This window comes from Dermacentor albipictus, chromosome 3, assembly GCF_038994185.2.
Source record: "Dermacentor albipictus isolate Rhodes 1998 colony chromosome 3, USDA_Dalb.pri_finalv2, whole genome shotgun sequence".
Lineage (NCBI taxonomy): Eukaryota > Metazoa > Arthropoda > Arachnida > Ixodida > Ixodidae > Dermacentor > Dermacentor albipictus.
In genome coordinates this window covers 75,928,602-75,947,970 of record NC_091823.1, presented here as the reverse complement: position 1 = coordinate 75,947,970, position 19,369 = coordinate 75,928,602, and the positions used below count along the sequence as shown (strand labels likewise).

Here is a 19,369-nt window from a genome sequence, read left to right as displayed (position 1 = left end):
GGGTTTTGGAGAGGCCATGGTTATATTTGGGTTCCTCACATAGCAAACTTTCAGCACTATCCCCCCTGGTTCTCCATAATGACATTCTACTGTCACATTCTTCACTGCTCATCAACCAGTGTAGTTGACTACAAAGTGAGGAAGACAGCAGAAGCCTCACCTCGTCTTCCAGGTTGGCTGCGTACCAGAAGTTGTAGAAGGCCGACGACTTGCACCACAGACGATCAGCGTACTCCCAAAAGGATGGAGCTGCAGAGGCACGTGCGGACGTTGAGGCGGCTGCTGCAGCTGACTCCTCGTCCGAACCGCTCTCAGCCGAAGCCAGAGCTGCAGCCACATTGCGGCCACTGCGATGTAGGCTGCTCGCACCGCTGGGCGAGGGAGTCCAGCCTAGCTCGATGCGCTCCAGCTCCGAGTCGAGCAGGAAGGTGCGAAAGCGGCATGACACATGGTGGTACGCCAGGAACCGTAAAAACAGGTCGTTGAACTCAAACGACATCGGGAACTGCCGCAGGAGCTGTAGGGGTAAAATGCAAAAAGCACATTGAAAAATAGTAGTGGCGCACACAAATTTGCTAATTTAATTAGACCGTTTCATGCATAACAAAAAGTTGGTCTCATCCATGTGAACGATGAACTGTGAACTGCTCTGTCACTTCCTTACGTGACTGGCAAATTATAAATGACTGGTGATTTGTTGCTACTGTAGGCTAGCTGACTGGCAGTAAACAGCTTTGCTTGATTTAGTCTGGTCTGTCTAAGGCAGTAAAGCTAGGACACAGCCTTTATCATTAAATTGGCCCTGCAACACTTCTTTAGTGCCACCACTTTTCCTATAGCCCTTTTGTTGGCATGTTAAAGACCTAAAAGCAAAATAAATTATGATGATCAATGAACACAAACCGAAGTTATCAGTCACAGAAACTTCAATATACAAGAAAAATGAAGGTTACCCTCGACTCGAATTTTTGTGGCTCTGGATGCTAGATTTCACTCTGCCATGACATGTTAGTGTGGCGCCCAATAGCTGCAGCACATTGGCATTACATAAAGGAAATTGGCAGGCCATGCTTGCCAAACCTGCTCAGCTTGCTGGTGATATCACCATGGCCTCTGCAATTGGGCAGCGTGTGGTCCAATCTTGGAGGCCATGGTGCACTCCTATGGTTACAACAGCTTTTGAGATGTTGGCACACTATGTATTCATCATGCTGATACATTGTTGCCATAGTTGCAATTCAGTAAAACTCTGTTAATATGTACCAGCTTAACAAGTTATTCCGGTTTAGATACAGTCGCGATGAATTCCCAACACTGTCACCATTTAACCTAATGCATTGGCTCACTGCTTAAACTGTAGTTGCTTAACGCATGCCAAACGGTTAGTGCGTAGTACAGTTAAACCTCAATATAACGAACTTCTATATAACGAAATTCTCGAAATAACTAGGTATTTAACTTTTCATAACCCCTTGTCCATAACCCCCTGGCCATGTATTTAGAACCTCAATATAATGAAGTGTGTTTGTATGCGACTTCAACATAACTAAATTTCACTGCCACCGCAAAGGAATGCCGACACAATAAATGGAAACTTGCGCAGATGCAGATGGTCAAACGATTGAATTACAAGCGGCTGCCCGCAAACGTACCACTCAAAGCAAATGCCGAAGTGGAGCTACATCCCATTCCATATGAAGTCTAAGTGCGATAACATTCCATCGAGCCTTGCATACTGTGTGCTTTAGGTGCGAGTGAAAGTGTGCGAGGGTGAGAGTGCCGCCTTCCCGCTCGAGCAAAGGGAAAGAGGGGCAGGGGAACGAGCTCGTGGTAATGCAATCAAGCGAACGCGAGGGGGCTGAGCAGGGTATAAGTTAGCGCGTCTCAATTTCCAGCATGCATCACGACCGTGGCTGCGCATGGCTGCAAGCAAGTGCGGCTGCGTGTACACGCAGCCGCACATTCTGCTTTAGAGGTAATCTGCCACATGAGCAAAGAGTGAATGTGCCGAGACGGTGTGGCACCATGTCAGCAGTCTTACCGCCCATTTAGTATTGGAGGTTGTACAATCTAGAGTTTCAGAAACCCATTGGAGCGAGAGGCAGACTAAGCATGTGCCCCCCGCTGCCGGAGCTCTTACTGATAGCGTCGACCCAGTGGGGGCGACGCTATCAGTGAAACTGTGTGCCAGTTTAAAACTGTGTGACGCTATCAGTATACTGTGTGCCAGTTTCTCCATAGGATGGAGAAACTGGCTCGTGGCCTTGCTGAATTTGAGGAAGTCATCATAGCTGCAAGCCCATCACGGTAGCAAGTGAAAATCACAGATTTTTTCTGCTGCTTGCTCGTAAATAAAACTTGTCTGCACATGTGCTTGAGTTAGGATCAACACGTTTTTTTAGCTGGTGAGTCTACAGTCACTCATCTGCCATGGTCAGTTAATTAGTACATGGCTTATTGCATACCTGATACATGCCAACTACGTATTAGCGAGATTTTGTTGAACCTTGTTCATGGCAGTGTGATAATTAGGCAATACTTAAAATGGCTGCAAAACATAACGTAATACACAATAAAACGTAATGCAATATACAATACACAGTATATGCAATATCATGCAACTTAAATTACACATTACATTATTAACCAATAATTAGAATGCCACACATCGACAATACGTCCCTCGCACAAAGTACACAACATCACCACGCTGTGATGCTGCCATTGGTGCTGCCCAAATAGCTTTCTTGGGAGCATTTCAGAGCCCCTTTAAAGGGATACTGAACAAAAATATGAAAAAAAGAGGGAAGCACCAAAATTCAACTCGGAAGACGCGACTGCTCCGATATGCAGTGTTTATTTCACATATTTTTTAACGGATGGCTGTATTTTTTAGGATTGTGAGCGCCCAGCGGCTGCATGCTGGCAAGCATGGGGCTGCGCGCTGACCGCCGTGACATCATGTGCGCCGGCTTGCACCAGCTGCAGCAGACGCTGATGCAACAAGGTATTGAAGTTGTTTCGAAACTGTTCGCGTTTCTGTTTCTGAACGCAACAGAAACAGGGCAGCGATTTGCATGTTGGGTCAACAATATACACACGCTGATACAGGCAGTCGACCACTGCACAATAGCGAGCGTGTGCATAGAACACCTGTGGCGTCCGTTCGGCATCTGCTCCAGTTGATCTTATACTTGTGCCAGCACTGGGCTGCGTCCACTGCAGGCGCTATAGAAGCTCTCCCGCAATGTTATGCAGAACTTTCATAACCAGATGAAAAGTATTGAAGGACCCTACTACTACGATACTAAAGCGCCTTTACACTGGCATGCCGCAGCTCTGCAGCAAAGCAGGGCTCATCTGATAGTCACTGTCCTCGAAGTGTTCGGAGCACAGAAAGACGCGCTTTGACGGTACCCATGTTGGTTGCAATGGGCACACAGCACTAATCCATATCCTTCGAAGCTTTGGCTCTATCGGAAAGGTATGACGCGGCTTGCCTCCCCCAACGATACTTCTCTCACACCCTTACATGCAGCAACGTAGAGGCATTTTCCTGTGTTGTGCCAGGGGCTTCACTGATCATATTACAAAGCAGCAGACAACACAAATGGCGATTTTTAAGACTTGGGCACAATCTCCACTTGCGGAAACGAGTATGTGGCCACGAGCAATAGCGCAGTTGAGACGTCGTTTGCTGCCGTCCGGCACCGAATATGCGGGTGGGCAGACACGGGCGATGACTGGCGTGCCAGTATCCAGCACAGGCACGTCACCTCCTCTAGTAACTGGCTCAGCTGCTAGACATGGTATTTTGCAAAAAATGCATTGAATTCATTTTTTCCGCTAGTTTCCACCTGAAAACAAGGTTGTGTCAACCACTTTCAGCACCCAATCTTTCATTCGGGCTAAGAATCTCAGCGGCAAAAGATTTGTTCAGTATCCCTAATGTGATCAGTACTCAAAAAATCACTGCAATAGCACTTCATGCCAGCTAATTGTTGATACCTGATGAACAACATCAAGGAACTGGAGGAAGACGGGCGCGAAGCCACTGGCAGCTGCGGCAGCAGTCTGGTTGCCTCGGTACGAGAATCTGTGGCCAAATGCTAGCCACTCTTTTTCAATCAGCACCCGGAAACCCTCATACGTTCGATAGTATGGGTCCAAGCAAAGCTGAGCAACAGACACCACCTGCAATGCATAAGGGAAAAAAAAAAAAGGGGATTAGTTGTACAATACAGAAATGGCACAAGCAGAAAAACCAGCAGGAAAGGATGGCAGTATGCTGGACTTTTGCTTATCATGCCCTGTTTCCCACAGAGATGAAAATAAAAACTTTACTTTAAGGTCTGTAGGTCAAAGTGGAAAGAAATAAAACATGATATTAAACACTTCATAATAAATGTTTACAAAAAATTTAAGTACGTTGGAACCCCATTGATACGTTTCTTGCAGTTGCATTTTTCCAGTTGCCATAAGAGGGTGAATCAGAAAGTCCTTGCCCCATTTTTTATTAGCCAAAATAAGGCACATACAGGTCATTACAATATACTTACTATTCTGTGTATCTCACACTATTTTTCCACATAGTCCCCACACGAGTTCAGACATTTGATCTATCGCGACACTAAATTGCATCCACAAGGGAAATGTCGTCAGTCAGCGACACATGCAGGCTCCCCGAACGCTCACTGTCATGCAAGTCTGCGTGGCCTTTTGTGAACTCAAAACACCACCACCTCACACTTATCAAAGCGAGACACCTTTCCCCATACGTGGGCTGCATTTTCCTGTGGATTTCAATGGCTGCTCATGCCTCGCTCCATAGAAAACAAATCGCACTTCGTTGCTCGTACGCCGGGGACGTGTGAAGCCCAACCGCCATCTTCAACAACTAACAGCAACGCCATGCCGTGGAGCTAGCAGCAGATAAGGCTGGGCTTGTCCAAGAAAGGTCGACTGCTTGATATAGATATGTGGACTTCGCATTTACAGCCATAATTTGGTTAAAGAAATAGGAGTAAAGACTTTCTGATTTGCCGTCGTACATCGCATTTTTGTGGTCCCGACAAAAAGCCCATCAACTCCTATGCATTACGTTCCCACTTGATACATCACCATTCTGCAATGTTCCAGCATCTCACATTGCATTTGAACATGGTGGTCACGTGAATTTAGCAAACCAGAGGCAAATTCGCTCTCACATATTGCTACGAAGACGACAAATGTAAACTCGTGGTTAAGCCTTTGAAGCCCCACCTGTGGCTTCGCCCCAAAATGCCAGAAGTGTGCGATTGTTGGTCTTAATAAGTGCGTCTCAGCAAAGTTGCAGTTTTTGCTGGTTTCATAAAGTCAGCTCCGCCTCAATGCAGTCGTGTTATGCGATGAAACATATTGAGAGTGGAAAGGGGCTACTGTTGCACAACCTAGTATGTGGCTTGTGCTGCCCACCCACATGATAAGTCTTCGCTGCATTGCCTTGAAAAAATTACCGACGATTACGTTACTTCCTAATGCGAAATTTGAGCGCAGCAAATAAGCTGTTTCACCTTTTCGATAGATTGAGGCAAAGAAATCGAGCAACACATGTATGCGCTATCACAGAATTTTTTTTTTTAATTTTTCACACGTATTCCTTTAACAAAGACTCCACTAACAGTTCTTGACAGTCATGAAGGAAGCTTTGTGGTCGGAGAAATAGACTGATATATGTTCGACTTGGTACGAGTCTTACACTCACCGCATTAAGTTGTGGAAGGTGCGCTGGCCTCGAGGGATATTTATAACCGTTTGTTGTCGAAATAACAACCAAAACAAGCGCGAACGAGACCGACCCAACAGAACCAAACAGGTGCGGGCGAGAGCTTTGGCGCGAGCAGACGATAGTACGAAACGAGCGGATCGGCTGAGACCAGACACGAGTGCGCATCGAGCCGTAAGGAGGGTCCGCATGACACCAGCATCGCGCGCGCACGTCACTGAAGGGGCCGCTCTCATTGGTCTCCGCCATTCACGGCTCGCTTCCTTCGTCTCCCACTCCAGCGAAGGGGGGCGGAGCTGGTTACGAGGCCGACAACGCCGACGACGACGCGAAACCCAGGAACGGACGCCAAAGAGCTGCGCTCTAAAAAAAAAATTTTACCTGCTTTGCCACACTCACTTTTGTGCATCACACTCTCGAGGGCAGGCCTTCATCACATCACGTTGCCAGCCTTGCGTGCCCATCTCCCATCTCCTTCCCACACTCCCATCGATGTGGAAGGGGTGGAAGGGACACAAGAGAGGGGAAATGAAGGCATGCCATGCAGGGTGCACAGCATAAAGGCAGGTGTGGTGAAGCAGCTGGATTTTTTTTTTCGTTTTTTTTTCCCTGGATTTCATGCTCCCTTTTCTTTTTAGCACAGACACCAAGTAGCCAGGTTTAATAGTTATAGCCAATAATGTGGCATGGGAACAAGAGGGACAAAGGTTAGGTCCACTACAACAATGAGTGAGTCAGCGAGCGAAAGGCCTGAAAACCATCCGGAACGATAGCAGGAGTAGAAGACGCTCTCTTTTATTCTTCTTCCTTTTTCTTCTAATGTCGCAGCTCACAGCACGTGGCACAGGACACGCGCCAGAGTGCGCCATATATAGAAGGCAACCGAGGAAGATGATGACGGCTGCTAGAGGAACATTGAAGTAAGTGGTTTATTTTACCACAGAACACACACAAAATTTCTCAGTGCAGCAGCTCCACTGAGAAATTGTTACACCTGAGTATTGTTAAAACCAGTAATGCTATAAGTGGAATCGACTGTACTTGTTTCTGCCTAATTAAAATGTTTGAATATTTGCCCCTCTGGTATTTTCGTGCAACCCAGTTATAACAATTATCAGCTAGAACAATGGGCTTTTCTTGGCACTTGAATATTGCTATAAGTGGGTTCGAATGCATTATAATCACAACCATATGACACCAGCAGATAATGAAGCCAAGGAAAGCATAGGAAAAGTTATGTGCAGTTTTACCACATTTACTCGATTCTAACCAGCCCTCGATTGTAACGTGCACCTGTTTTCCGTGACCAAAAAAATTTTTAAAAATCCCCCTCGATTGTAACACGCACCCATTTGCCGCAACCTAAGAAAAGAAAAGTCCTTTACAGTACCGTGCCCCTCATTCATTCATACAGGAATGCAACTTTCTCTAATTTGGAAAAACAAAGATTTGCTCCCAATACGCTAAAGTTGCGATAAATAAAGGATGTCGCAGTTTCATCCAAAAGGCAAAGTATCAATTATGACAGCAAATTAATAGACAGCTATACAAAAAGTAAGGATAGTAGTTTTATCAGCCGTATAAACTTTGAAACGTTTCCTTACTAACTAAATTAACAATTAGCATGGTGTCACACACACACAAGCAAACATGAACATGTCTCATGAAACGACCACAGAAACTGTTTATCAAAACGGTAAAGTGGGGAAGTGCGGTAGCAGGAGTGAACGAATTGACCTTTATGCAGCCTCTCGCTTCAACGCGCACTAAGCGACGAGAACACATCGCGGTGCGCCTAGATGCGTAGACTCTTGTCTACATCGCAGATCACTTTCAAGATACGGGCGCCGCGACCGTGCCGTGCATAGCAGTCGCCAGAGTAGAGAGTTGCGCATGGCCACAGAGTTGGCAGATGACAGAGACAATGCGTGCTCTTTCACGTTTCCTAGGTGACACGGGTCTGGACTCGCGCCTGTGATACCAGTTGTGCAATGTGTCCTTCACCTCGTTCCTCCCATTATCATCCTCCATTGTGACACTTTTTCTTCCCTTCTTCCCCTTCCCTTACGTAGAGTAGCAGGCCAGATGCTCCATTATCCGGCCGACCTCTCTACATTTTCCAGTCATTAAAATACTTCTTGTTCTTCTCCTGCTTGCGCCAATCCCGCGCACAAGTTTCAGGAACTTTGAACGCCCGTGATGCGGCCCAATTTCCGTCTGTCTTCACACACGTGATCACTTTCCTTTTATTTAGAGCATTGTGATGAACTCGGCATGTCTTTGCAGTCAGCACTTCCATGCCGATACGTAGAGCAAATGCGAAAAACGGGAAGACCGGGAAGTCGAACGGCGCACTCGAAGTGCATGTGAGGCAGCCATTTTGAAATGCAGATGGCGATATGGTAACACAGATTTAGGGTTGTACTCGGTTCTAACGTGCACACAATTGTGGAGGCCGTTTTATCGGAAAGAAAGTGCCCATTAGATTCGAGTAAGTACAGTAATTAAGTGTAGAAATAATAAACGAAAATGAAAGTGGACGAAAAAACAGCTTGCCTTCGGTGAGAACCGAACCCCCAACCTTCGCATTACAAGTGTGATGCACTACCAATTGGGCTACAGTGGTGGCTGTTCCCGTGTCCACATTCCTGGCCATTGATGTGTGTTTAACCCTGAGAGTGTTAGCCAGCGCTACTCAAGTAGGCCATCGAGGCGAGTGTGGAACATGCTTTCAACCACTGACGCCCCATAGTACATGAACTTTATGAGCAGGCGGCTGACCAATAAACCCTCGTGTGTTAGCTGAAACAACAAACCTGCCGATTCGAGACCCTCACAAAGAAATGAGGAGGAGGGAAACAGATGGGCCCAATTTTCGTTAATCATGACCATATGAAGTCAGCATAAAATGAAACCAAGGAAAGCATAGAGGAAGTTATTTGTCGTCTTGATTCAAGTGTAGAAATAATAAATTAGGGGAAATGAAAGTGGACGAAAAAATGACCTGCTGCCTGTGGGAGCAGCACCCACAACCTTCTTTCTTATTATGCCAAGGTTGTGGTTATTATAATTGTCGCAGTTATTACAATGTGCACGTAAACCTCGATATAATGAAGCCGGTAGTACGGGAATTTACTTCATAATATCGAGATATCTGGCTCCCAATGCACGTAGAATGCTTGGGACAAACATTACAAAAAGAACTGGTCGAACAGCCTATGCAAGAATCACCAGTGAGTGAACATGCTCTGCATGACCTTCGTGGTAATCTTTAGACCAAATCAAATTACATTGTCGGGTTTAACATCAGTGGGTTATGAGGGACGCTGCCGTGGAGGGCCACAGGTTAATTTTGATAGCCTGGGATTCTTCCACATGCATGTGTGTACAAGTACACATTTCGCCGCCATAAAAATGGTGCCGTTGCAGCCGGAAATTCAGCCCATGACTTCGTGCTCAGCAACAGAATGCCATAGGCACTGAATCTGATTGTCTTTGGTTGATCCAGCTGACATGACGATACTGTGCAGAGGATTATATTTTTGAGCTACTCCCTGTACTACGTTTCCAAGAAGAACATTCAGGGTACTGGTCAACTTCATTAAATTGACCCTGACGGGACCTAATATTTATCACATTAACCGGCCAGTCGAATTTAATAGGATGCAGAAAAAAACGGCAAAACACACCACTGATTCATTTGGCAGTATTTGCCCAATCCTAACAGAACCCCGAATCAAATGCACGACCACTTTCTACGAGTCCAAAGTTTAAAAAAAAATGTAGATATTAAATTAATGCTCCTAAACAAAGTAGACATCTAACGCACGCCTTATCTTTTGCAAGAAAAATAAGCAGGGGTCATATGTGTGTTGCAATAGAAAGCCGGTTTCTTAAAGCCAGCTTTGCTGTGATACATTAATGTTATGCGGTAAAGCATACAAACGCCACAAAGGCAGTTTTGCTTTCGCATCTGATTGCAGCGCACAATACAACTTTAGGCCCAATTTTCCTTACAAGAAGAAAGAGAAAGGAAGCACGTGTTATAACCATGTAAATGCCATAATCATATATTATAAGTTACAGTCACTGCTTGAACATCTCCCTAGGCAGGCCATAGGCATTTTTGACAGGAGATTTGACTTATGTTCAATGCATTGACTGTCTCCCAAGCTTCACTCATGCTTCCACTGAAGGGGCCGCCACTGGGGTTAGGTGCATGCGTGCTGGCTGGTAAAGTTCAAATTATCCAGCAAAGGTAAATTTTAGGAACAAAATAATGAAAGTTTGGACTCGCAGAATTGCACTGGTGCAGACCGGGACCTTCAGTCCAGATCGAAATAATTAAAAAATTGAATTAGTCGGAGTCAAGTTAACGGAAATTTACTGCATACTGTGGGGATGCTCTACTCTCACACATGCCCTGAGGTTTTCCTCGCATGGCTCTCGTGGCTCCTGTAAACTGGCTTCTTCGCGTAGCTAGGCACTGGCGGCAGTTGGTGTGGTTACAGCCTATTACGAGAGATGGCGTGAGTATTGTGCTGCTAACGCCACTTAACGGAGCGGTTACTCAGGCCCGAAAGGAAGTAGCCTCTTTCTCTTTGGCTTGGGGTCGAGGAGCTGCGTGGATGTTTTGCGCGCTTGCCTACCGTTCGCGAGACCATCCTATGAAAGGCTTAGGAGCAGGACACCGGAATGAATGAACAAGATCGTTTGAATGCGTCACCACTTGTATGACTGTACAAGCAAATGATTAGGCATTGGTGCCCAGCATCAGAGCGAACATATTTGCTTGCTATCTGGTTGCAATCGAATAGCGAGTCGGACTTCCTCCATTTGTCGTGTGCCTACAGCATGTTCGATGGGTTGTGATTTGCCTAACTGGCATTGGGGCAGAAAAGGTGCAATAACCGCCCTTGTGATTGTTTGCACTACTGTTTGTCATTCCTTTGTCCCAAGAGCAGGTGTGAGACCCCACAATATATAGACAATATTATTCCACAAAGCAGCAACTACAGTCACCAACCTGGCAGGTGAAGTCCCAGCCATCCTCAAGGCACAGCATCACAGAAGAGCCTTGGACATCGATCAAGTCCACAGCTGCACCTGACAGCTGCAAGATGCACTGCAACTGATGGGGGTAAAAAATAAGGTAGCACTCTTATCTAGAGAACCTGGCAGGCAGAAGTGCGATTAAACTAATGCCAATACGTCCGCATCTCCACTATATCTAAACTCGGGGCACTGACTGTACTTTCACAAGTACACCACATAGCAAAAATTTAAAAGAAAATTGAAATACGAAAGCGGGTGTTATTTACAAACACAGGACGCACGATACGAGTTTCCATGCAACCCAATAATCAATTAGACATACCAACAACTGCATACAAGTTTATCACTGATTTCTGAGAGATTCCAACAGTTCGAGCAGTCATATTTCAGACACACTGCAAGTCATATTGGTGCTGCACTGTATCATCTGTATCCTGCTGTAAGCAAATTTCGCCTTGGCAAGGCAAGGCTTCATGGCAAAGTAGATTGTCGTGAAGCCAAAACCTCAAAGGCTAAATTTGCACTCAGAATGCCCTGGTTTAACACACAGCTCTCTCCCCCCCCCCCCCCCGCTATACCACCTCATTCTTTTTATATTGTGGGTTGTTGAGAGGTGTATGGACAGGTAGATTATATGCACAAAAACCCATCATTTCACCAACTTCAAGGTACTATCTGGCTTTCTGTTTCACACAAACAACCAACACATCTGGATAGTAGCAAGAAAGGAAAGGAAGTGCAGCTTGACCAGCCCAGCATGTGGTCCCACCTGGTTTAGCCACTCGGAGCCCTCGACCATCTTGAAGAAACTCAGTTCAGGACTGGCTGGAGGTGCGCTGGGGCAGCAGGCACGCAGTAGCTTCTTGAAGCTGGCCTTGACCTGCCGCACTTCAGGATACTCCACGGGAATGAGGTCACAGTTGGCATATGTCTCCGGCTTGATGCCCTGTCGCAAGATTGTGGGTACACACCGTAATTATTGCTACAGTCAGACCTCAATATAACTAACACAGATAAAATGAATTGTCACTTTATCAGCTATAGTGAAGTAGATGGCCCCATGCACAAGTGCGGCCTCGTGCACAAGAAGTGGATGTGATCAATTAAAGCAGTGCCGGAACAATGGAGTTGCTGAGTGAACATACATCTTATGGTATGCAATACTTTTAATTCGATTGGTGGTTGTGCTGATGAACGCAATTTGATATAGGCACACAGCACTCCTGTGAGTATTTGCATATGATATCCAGGGGAATATTTCGGCAACAATCCAAAAGTCCAGTCTCAATATGAATGGTCTCGAACAACAGCAAATGTATACATAAGAACTATGGCAGCAATTCATTAAATCTAAGTGACTTTACTAATGCCTTGGTTTGGACATCTCAACAGGTGAGTTTTGTTTCGGCCACTTAAGGTTCCTTAATTTTGTACTGCTAGCTTGGTAAACACCAACATCATCACACATTTATTTTACTGTACTGTGACCACCATGCTGGCTCTAAAATCACAATGGCCAGCACAGATTTCCCAACTCATCAAAACCAGGCTTCACTATTGAAGGAAGTTGGCAAGCACGGAGGTTGCAAGTGCCATGCTTCAAATAGAGGTGCATACTCAAGTGGCTGAAAAAAAAAAAATCCCTTACAGATGTATGTCAATCTGAACAAATGATACATAATGCACAGTGAAGCTGGGTAAGCGAGTTCTCGCACCCTTCCGAAGTATTGGGGTTCTTTTTACTGGTTGATGATTCACCACCGACAGTGATGATTCATCAAGAATGCCGCCTGAGTGTACTCGTGGACACCCTGATCATATGACCACTTTGGGGCTCCCACGCTGTGTTGCTGGATTCTTTTTACCAATACAGCTGTACAAACTCCCAGCTGACATTCAACAAGGAGCCAGTAAAACACAGCATGAGAAAAAACAATTACAGATTATTGGCTGAAAAGACGTGCAAAGTAGGTGTCTATTCATGTGAAATGTATTCAAGGTAATTAAACTAATGAAATTGCTTTGTTAAATCATAAAAAAGAAAAATACGCGGTTTTCTATTGAACCAAGATGAGGAAATGAAAATAGTTTGTTACATTACAGGTTTTATAAAATCGAGCTTTGTTATATTGAGGCTTGACAGTATATACTGAATATTAAAGAAATAGAATAGATAATCAATTCGTAAATCAAATGATTCATACATTCACTATTAATTTCAATTCACTGATATTCGAGTAGTATTTGCACCCACCCCCCTAGTTAAACATCATCGTTAATTACGTTTCAAAGGAAAAATTCGGAATGTCAGTGCATGCAATGGTCCACTGCTGATTGATACCAAGACTGCTGTCACATAGTGCCACACAAAGACGGCTACAACACCCCGACTTGGACGCGGCCAGCGGCTTCCGCGGGTCCCCGATAGGGGCCTCCGCTGAAGCTCCTCAGGATCAAATAAAGTTCATTGTCTGTCTGTCTGTCCCCCCAAGCACAGTGGCTCATCACTGCAGACGTACCTTTATTTGCGATTTCTCGCCAAAGATGTACAGTGCAACCTTGTGGAGGGTATGCACGCCTTCCTGGGAGCCACCCTCAGCCATTCTCGAGGATCGCAGGGCAAACTCTGGTGTCAGGCTGCCTGTGGAGCCATGACGACGATCTTTTAGGCTGCCCCAACGGGACTCTGCAAGGCCAGCAGGACGACACTTAGTCAAGCCACCCAGTCAAATCAGCCTCTCTGAGTTCCCTGACTTCTTCAGGTTTCCTCCAACTATTTTGAGAAAAATTTCCATGACTGAAAAAGTGGCAATCTCTAAGTTGAGGCAAGAAGACACCAAATTTCTGGATTAGCACTCAGTTATAGTACTTAAAAAGAAAGCTTCCTAGTGCTTTCATTCATAATTCAAATATTTTCTACCGAGTGTTCCATGCTTCTGGCACAAATGTAGTCTCTTAGAAAATTTATTTATCAATATAAAGTTGTTAGAGGAAGATAACACAGAGAATATTGCAAACTGTCCATTTCATTCCAGCTGCATTCCCTGTAATAGCACCTTTTTTGACAATTTAATGACTTCTCCAAGTGCCTAAAGACCTTCTACGAAAAGAATGGAATGTGCCTGTTATCTAATCCAATTTCACGAATCCTTTCAAACAAACTGCTTTTGAATGCACCTTGTATGAATGTAGCAATTCGCAATCAAATGCTGCCATTGCTATGTCTTTGCAATGTTCCCCATCTTTTTGCTGTTCACTCAAAATTGTGCCGCCATGTACAGCCATCATCCACTCATCACCACACCAAGATCTTGTACCTTCATGGTCTCAAGGTTCTTTGAACTACCGTTGCGCCAGCCAATTCTGGAGGCCATAATATTGGCATACCATTCTCTGCCACCAGGTGATACCACCGCCCCATAAGTGATGAGATTACTCTGCTTGTGATTCATCCGAAGGCACTGCTTGGTTGCAACATCTAAATAAATCCATCCGATAGCCATCAAGCTTACGTATATGTAAGCAAAAGAGCGATAATGAAGCAGGGGCTTTGAAAAGTTGAAGATATATGAAATATATATATGATATATGATATATATACGTTGAAAGTTGAAGAATAGCCTTTTGAGGAAAATTGCGGGCTCCCAGCTGCACATAGATGAATAATATTTTGTTTTTATGTTCATAACAGCATTGTCCAGCAACTAATCAAGCTTATTTAGCATGTATTTCCCATGAAATTTCTTTGACAATTTGATAGGGCACTCCATCAGTATTACAACAGCCCACAAGTAAAGTTGCTCTAGCAAATATGTATGTGTCCCACACAAGTGAAACTCGAAAATCCTGCTGAGAAGTCACAACCTCTAAGCAAGTTCATGTTGTCTGCTTGCTGGTCCTGCAGTGCACCCCATAGGGTGCAATTAACATGCAATTTTCATGGACAGCAAATAGTGCAAGGACAACCAAGAAGCAGACTTGAAATGATGCTTTCACGCTATTTTGAACCATTCTTTTAAGTGATCACTTCTGTCCAACTGCACTGTCCATAGCGGATGCCAGATGTATTCTGGCAACTATTTCAATAGACAAGATGTCGCTGAAGATTCAATTAACTGTCAATGCATTTGTAACAACCATTAACGATGCTGCCACAAAAGAAAACCAACTAATCCCAGAAAAAAAAAATGGTCGAGGTGCGCTACAATTTTTTTTTAAGCAAATGTAGTTTCAACTGCATTCAATGAGGCTGCAAGCACCTAGTATCCGGACCAATAACTTTTCTAATGAGGCTTCACCAAATAGCACCACTTAACCTTTTGAGTCCTACTAACACTTGTTGTTTTGCAACTGGCTCAACAATCTCTCTCTCTCTCTCTCTCAAACACGCACGCACGCGCACACACACACACACACACACACACACACACACACACACACACACACACAAACACAAACAAAGTCCAACATTATAACCTACATCACAAGCAAATGGTAAAAGATAAAAAGCCGGGGCCTTAAAATTTTTATGCATGGTGTGTCAGTTTTACAATAGAATATCAAACCAAGGGCAACTCACTCTGAGATGGTAACAGGCCTCGGTTTATGTTCATGAACATTTGGAAGGAATCAGTAATTTCTAGAAAACAAAAAGAAAAAAAGAAATGTGTAGGAATGGGGGAGGTAATCAGAGCAGGAAACAAAAAAAGGTATATGGGCCAGGGAATTGTGAGTGGAGTGTGCAATGGAAATAGCGGGAGGTAGGAGATAGAAGAAAGTTTCGGTAATTTATAATTGTGCACACACAAACTAAAGCACCAACACAGGCAAAAAAATGTAACCCCAAAATTTTAGCTACTTTTGTTCCAAAAGTGAGTTGGCTGGCTGCATGGCAGCTATCAATCAGCAGTTCCATAAACAGGGGCAATTCTTTCAATAATAGCCCTGCCACACAGGATGCCTCTGATCATAATCGAGCCCAAATGGGATTGAATTTCTAAATTATGATTGGCACCCTACTGCTGTTGCCAACTGCAATTAAGAAATTTGATCCTGATCAGGCTTGATCATGATTGAATGTGCCCATGTGATACCGGTATAAGAAGCTGAAGCTATAGCAATAGCACAACACAGATTACAAAACACAAGTCACAAAACGTATTGTAACCTTGTGCAAATTGCAATGTCAGGCACAGAAACTTCACAGGATCATGCTACATCAAGCCTATTTACTACACTGGAGACTGGGTTTTACGTCAGGACTGAGCAAAGGCAACATCGCAAACAGGAAAAAGAAGCACCACGAAACATATTGACAGGGTTCTACTGTAACAGTAAAAAATATCTTCCTAGCCAGTTACACTGCACAACCAACAGCTGCATGTAAATTTCAGTAAACCGACTACGCACTGGAAGTAAAATGACTGCTCTGTGTTTGCTGTTCAATAACGACTGGGCTACAAGATCATACTGTCCATGCTCCTTTGTGAGTGAAACAACTCAACTGGCGAAAAACAGGGTATAGATGTACACTCACGTTTTCCGCTCTTGCCACCCGACGAGCGCAGGCTGTTGACAGCCTTCTGGAAGGGGTTGTGCGAGCGGCGTGCCGTCTCAGGCGTCAGTGTGGGAAAGTTGTCGTGGGCCCCGTCGAGCACCAGGGAGCTGATGCTCAGGGACGAGTCATGCACACCGGGTGAGGCACGTGTCGGCTGGGACAGGGGGCTGGCTCGCACCAGTGCCGCCACCAGCTTTTCCTGCTCGATCGAGGATGACGTCTCGCTCACGGTGCCTGCAACAGAATCAAGCAGGTCTTGAGAGAGAAGAAACATTTGTGCTGTGCCACACTGCACGTTAGTCTTTAAAGAGATCAAGCGACAGTACATACAAAAATTTGAGGCTTAAAGGAACACTAAACACAAATACTAAGTCGATGTGGATTGTTTACATACCATTCCAGAAACCTCACAATGCTTGTTTCGTCCCAAGAAAAGACTTAGTTTACGATAAAACTGCATCTGCAGGGTCCGAATAGCTCTATCGCAATTCAAATCTCCCGCCACCCAACCGGGGAGTGATGACGTTGCATACGTGAGAGATTCTCGAGCACTAATCTATCACTTTAGATTGATTTAGTATTTGCTTTTACTGACCCTCTGAGGCGCATTGCGTTTTTCTGCATCTGGAACAATTGAGTGTCACCAGACCGCCCAAACTTCTAAAAAAAAGGTTCGTTTCAGGGTACAAAACCTGACACCTTACGGTGCGACCAACACAATGTGGTGTCTGACATGCTTGTGGATACCTGCAAGTATAAAGAAATGATACAAAGCAAGTCTAAAAGGCTCAGTGTGCTCACAAAACAAGAAAATGCGAGCAGAAAACCCTCTGCAAGGCATGGAACAACAAAGGACAGAGAGACGTCTACGAAATCATGTTCTGCTCCCTGTGCAGAAATCTTAAAAACACCCAAGATGCTTACAATGGTTGTGTGTCAATTAAAACGTTCATGCCCTACTCATTAGGCCAGTTTAGGCCTACCAGAAGGGAACTTTCATATGAGGTCTCTTTTTAACATTCAAAATCACCGAACATTGTTTAACTGCGCGAGCAAACGAACCACAAAGACAGCGAGGGACAGGGAATTTTTGTGGCTGTTTGTGGCTTTTTGTGACTTTTTACTCTTTGTGGTTCGTTTGCTCGTGCAGTTAAACAATGTTCGCTAATATCTACCAACTCGCCCAACAACAAGTTCCACTAAACTAAATTCAAAATCACCCTTTAAAATTTAAGCAGCAGTGCACTCAAGCTAAGATTTGAAAATGAAATTTTTAGCTGAGCGTTGCAGCATACACTTTTTGTTTATGCTTTCAATCTCTAAATTTTTCCATGCTGTTACTGCTGTCTAATTTGCTTTATCACTGCTTCAATGCTTCATTCCCACTCTTGCGCAAGATGCAATCATGGTATTGAAAGTGCTACTATGCCATAAGCTTCCAGCGAAATGGGCATGTCTTCATCAGTTGTAGGCAATACACATAATGCGTTCAAGAATTGTCATACCGAATCCCAACAATCCAGAATATGCAATGATGCTCAGTAAACGGAGGAGGGCGGCTACTGTCAGTCATGGAATTCAATTCACCAACCACGGACTGTTATCTCAAGAGTCACTACTATCGCCACCAAGTTGTACTTCTCTTTTGCTGGCACAACTTCAACCAAGTTTCCATCTCTGAACTTTATCATTGCCTGTCCACTTATTTGCTCATTTATTCATTCATAGTGTTTTGAGTACTGCAGCCACTCTTTCCGACACTAGCTTGTCATTATCACACATATGTATAATGGATTTGTGCAGCATATTCTCAAATGCCTATGATGACTGGGGTTGCTCCACAATCTACAACAAGATTCAATAAGTAAAGGGTTGATTCCTGGCAGTACAGCAGACTTCCCTTAATTCGATTCCTGTTCATTCTATTTTTGCCTTAGCTAGATCCCTGCTGAAAGTCCCGGCCTATGCCCATGCATTTCTATGGGCCAATGCTTTCGTTATTTCAATCCTAATATTCTCCTTCCCTGAATAATTCGAACTTGACCAGTCTTGACCAGTGACCTTTTTAGTGGCAGCATCTGCCTCAGCGGAGCTTAAGGGACAGGGAGTACGATGACCACATGTCCCCTCACATCGAAATTACATTATTTTCTGTCTCCCTAGGATGGATTTTCTAGCTATAACCGTAGCTCACAATGCCTGGTTATGGTATTTACGACCGTTTATGGTTAAGCAGACATTAAAATGTGCAGCAAAGCTGACTTTACGAAACCAGCCACCATTGTGCAAGACGTGTTACACCCTTGCCCTTTTTACAAAATTGTGTGCGCATTACAATTCTACTTTGTTTAGGAGCTAAATGTCATTTCTATGTTAGTTTTCTACTTTTGACACATAGAAGGAGGGCATGCATTTGATTTGGAGGCGTGTTAGAATCGGGCAAAAGCTGCCAAATGAATCAGCGGTGTGGTTTGTTGGTTTTTTTTTTGCAGTTTGTTTAATTCGACCAGCCGGATCAATTTCATCAGTCCCATCAGCGTCAATTAACAGAAGTCGGCTATATTCACTTGTCTTATTCACTGTCATTTGCTGTGCTTTTGCCAGCATGTCTTCTTAACAACTTGCCAGTAAAGGTTAAGTTAGGGTTTTTTTATGTTTAAGTTAAGTTATGGGGTTGCAGGTGCCAAAACCACGATCTAATTACGAGGCATGCCATAGTGAGGGACTCCAGAAATTTGGACCACCTGGGGTTCCTTAACATGCACCTAAACCCAAGTACACAGGTGTTTTTGGATTTCACCCCCATCGAAATGCAGCCGCCGTGGCTGATATTCGATCCAACGGCCTCGTGCTTAGCAGCCCAGCATCATAGCCACTAAGCAACCAAGGCGGGTTTCTTTTTTTAAAATTCTTTTTCTTTTTTATGTTTCACATCCTGAAACAGCTATGAGAGATGCTGCAGTATAGAGCTTTTGATTAATTTTGACCCACTA

General features: G+C 44.4%; 1 protein-coding gene across 6 annotated transcripts in view; it reads right to left on the bottom strand.

The window, feature by feature from the left end:
• The window catches only part of Sbf (SET domain binding factor), a 158,201-nt gene that overhangs the window by 13,427 nt on the left and 125,405 nt on the right, over positions 1-19,369 (bottom strand). For 5 of the 6 annotated variants that reach the window (XM_070535622.1, XM_070535620.1, XM_065430032.2 and 2 more), the window contains 7 exons: positions 16,356-16,610; positions 15,399-15,458; positions 13,339-13,505; positions 11,589-11,765; positions 10,791-10,895; positions 4,009-4,194; positions 161-517 (listed from right to left, as the gene is read on the bottom strand). In XM_070535622.1, coding sequence (XP_070391723.1) covers positions 161-517; positions 4,009-4,194; positions 10,791-10,895; positions 11,589-11,765; positions 13,339-13,505; positions 15,399-15,458; positions 16,356-16,610 — 1,307 coding nt within the window. The remainder of the gene's footprint in view (positions 1-160; positions 518-4,008; positions 4,195-10,790; positions 10,896-11,588; positions 11,766-13,338; positions 13,506-15,398; positions 15,459-16,355; positions 16,611-19,369) is intronic. The other variant, XM_070535621.1, reaches the window with a different exon arrangement.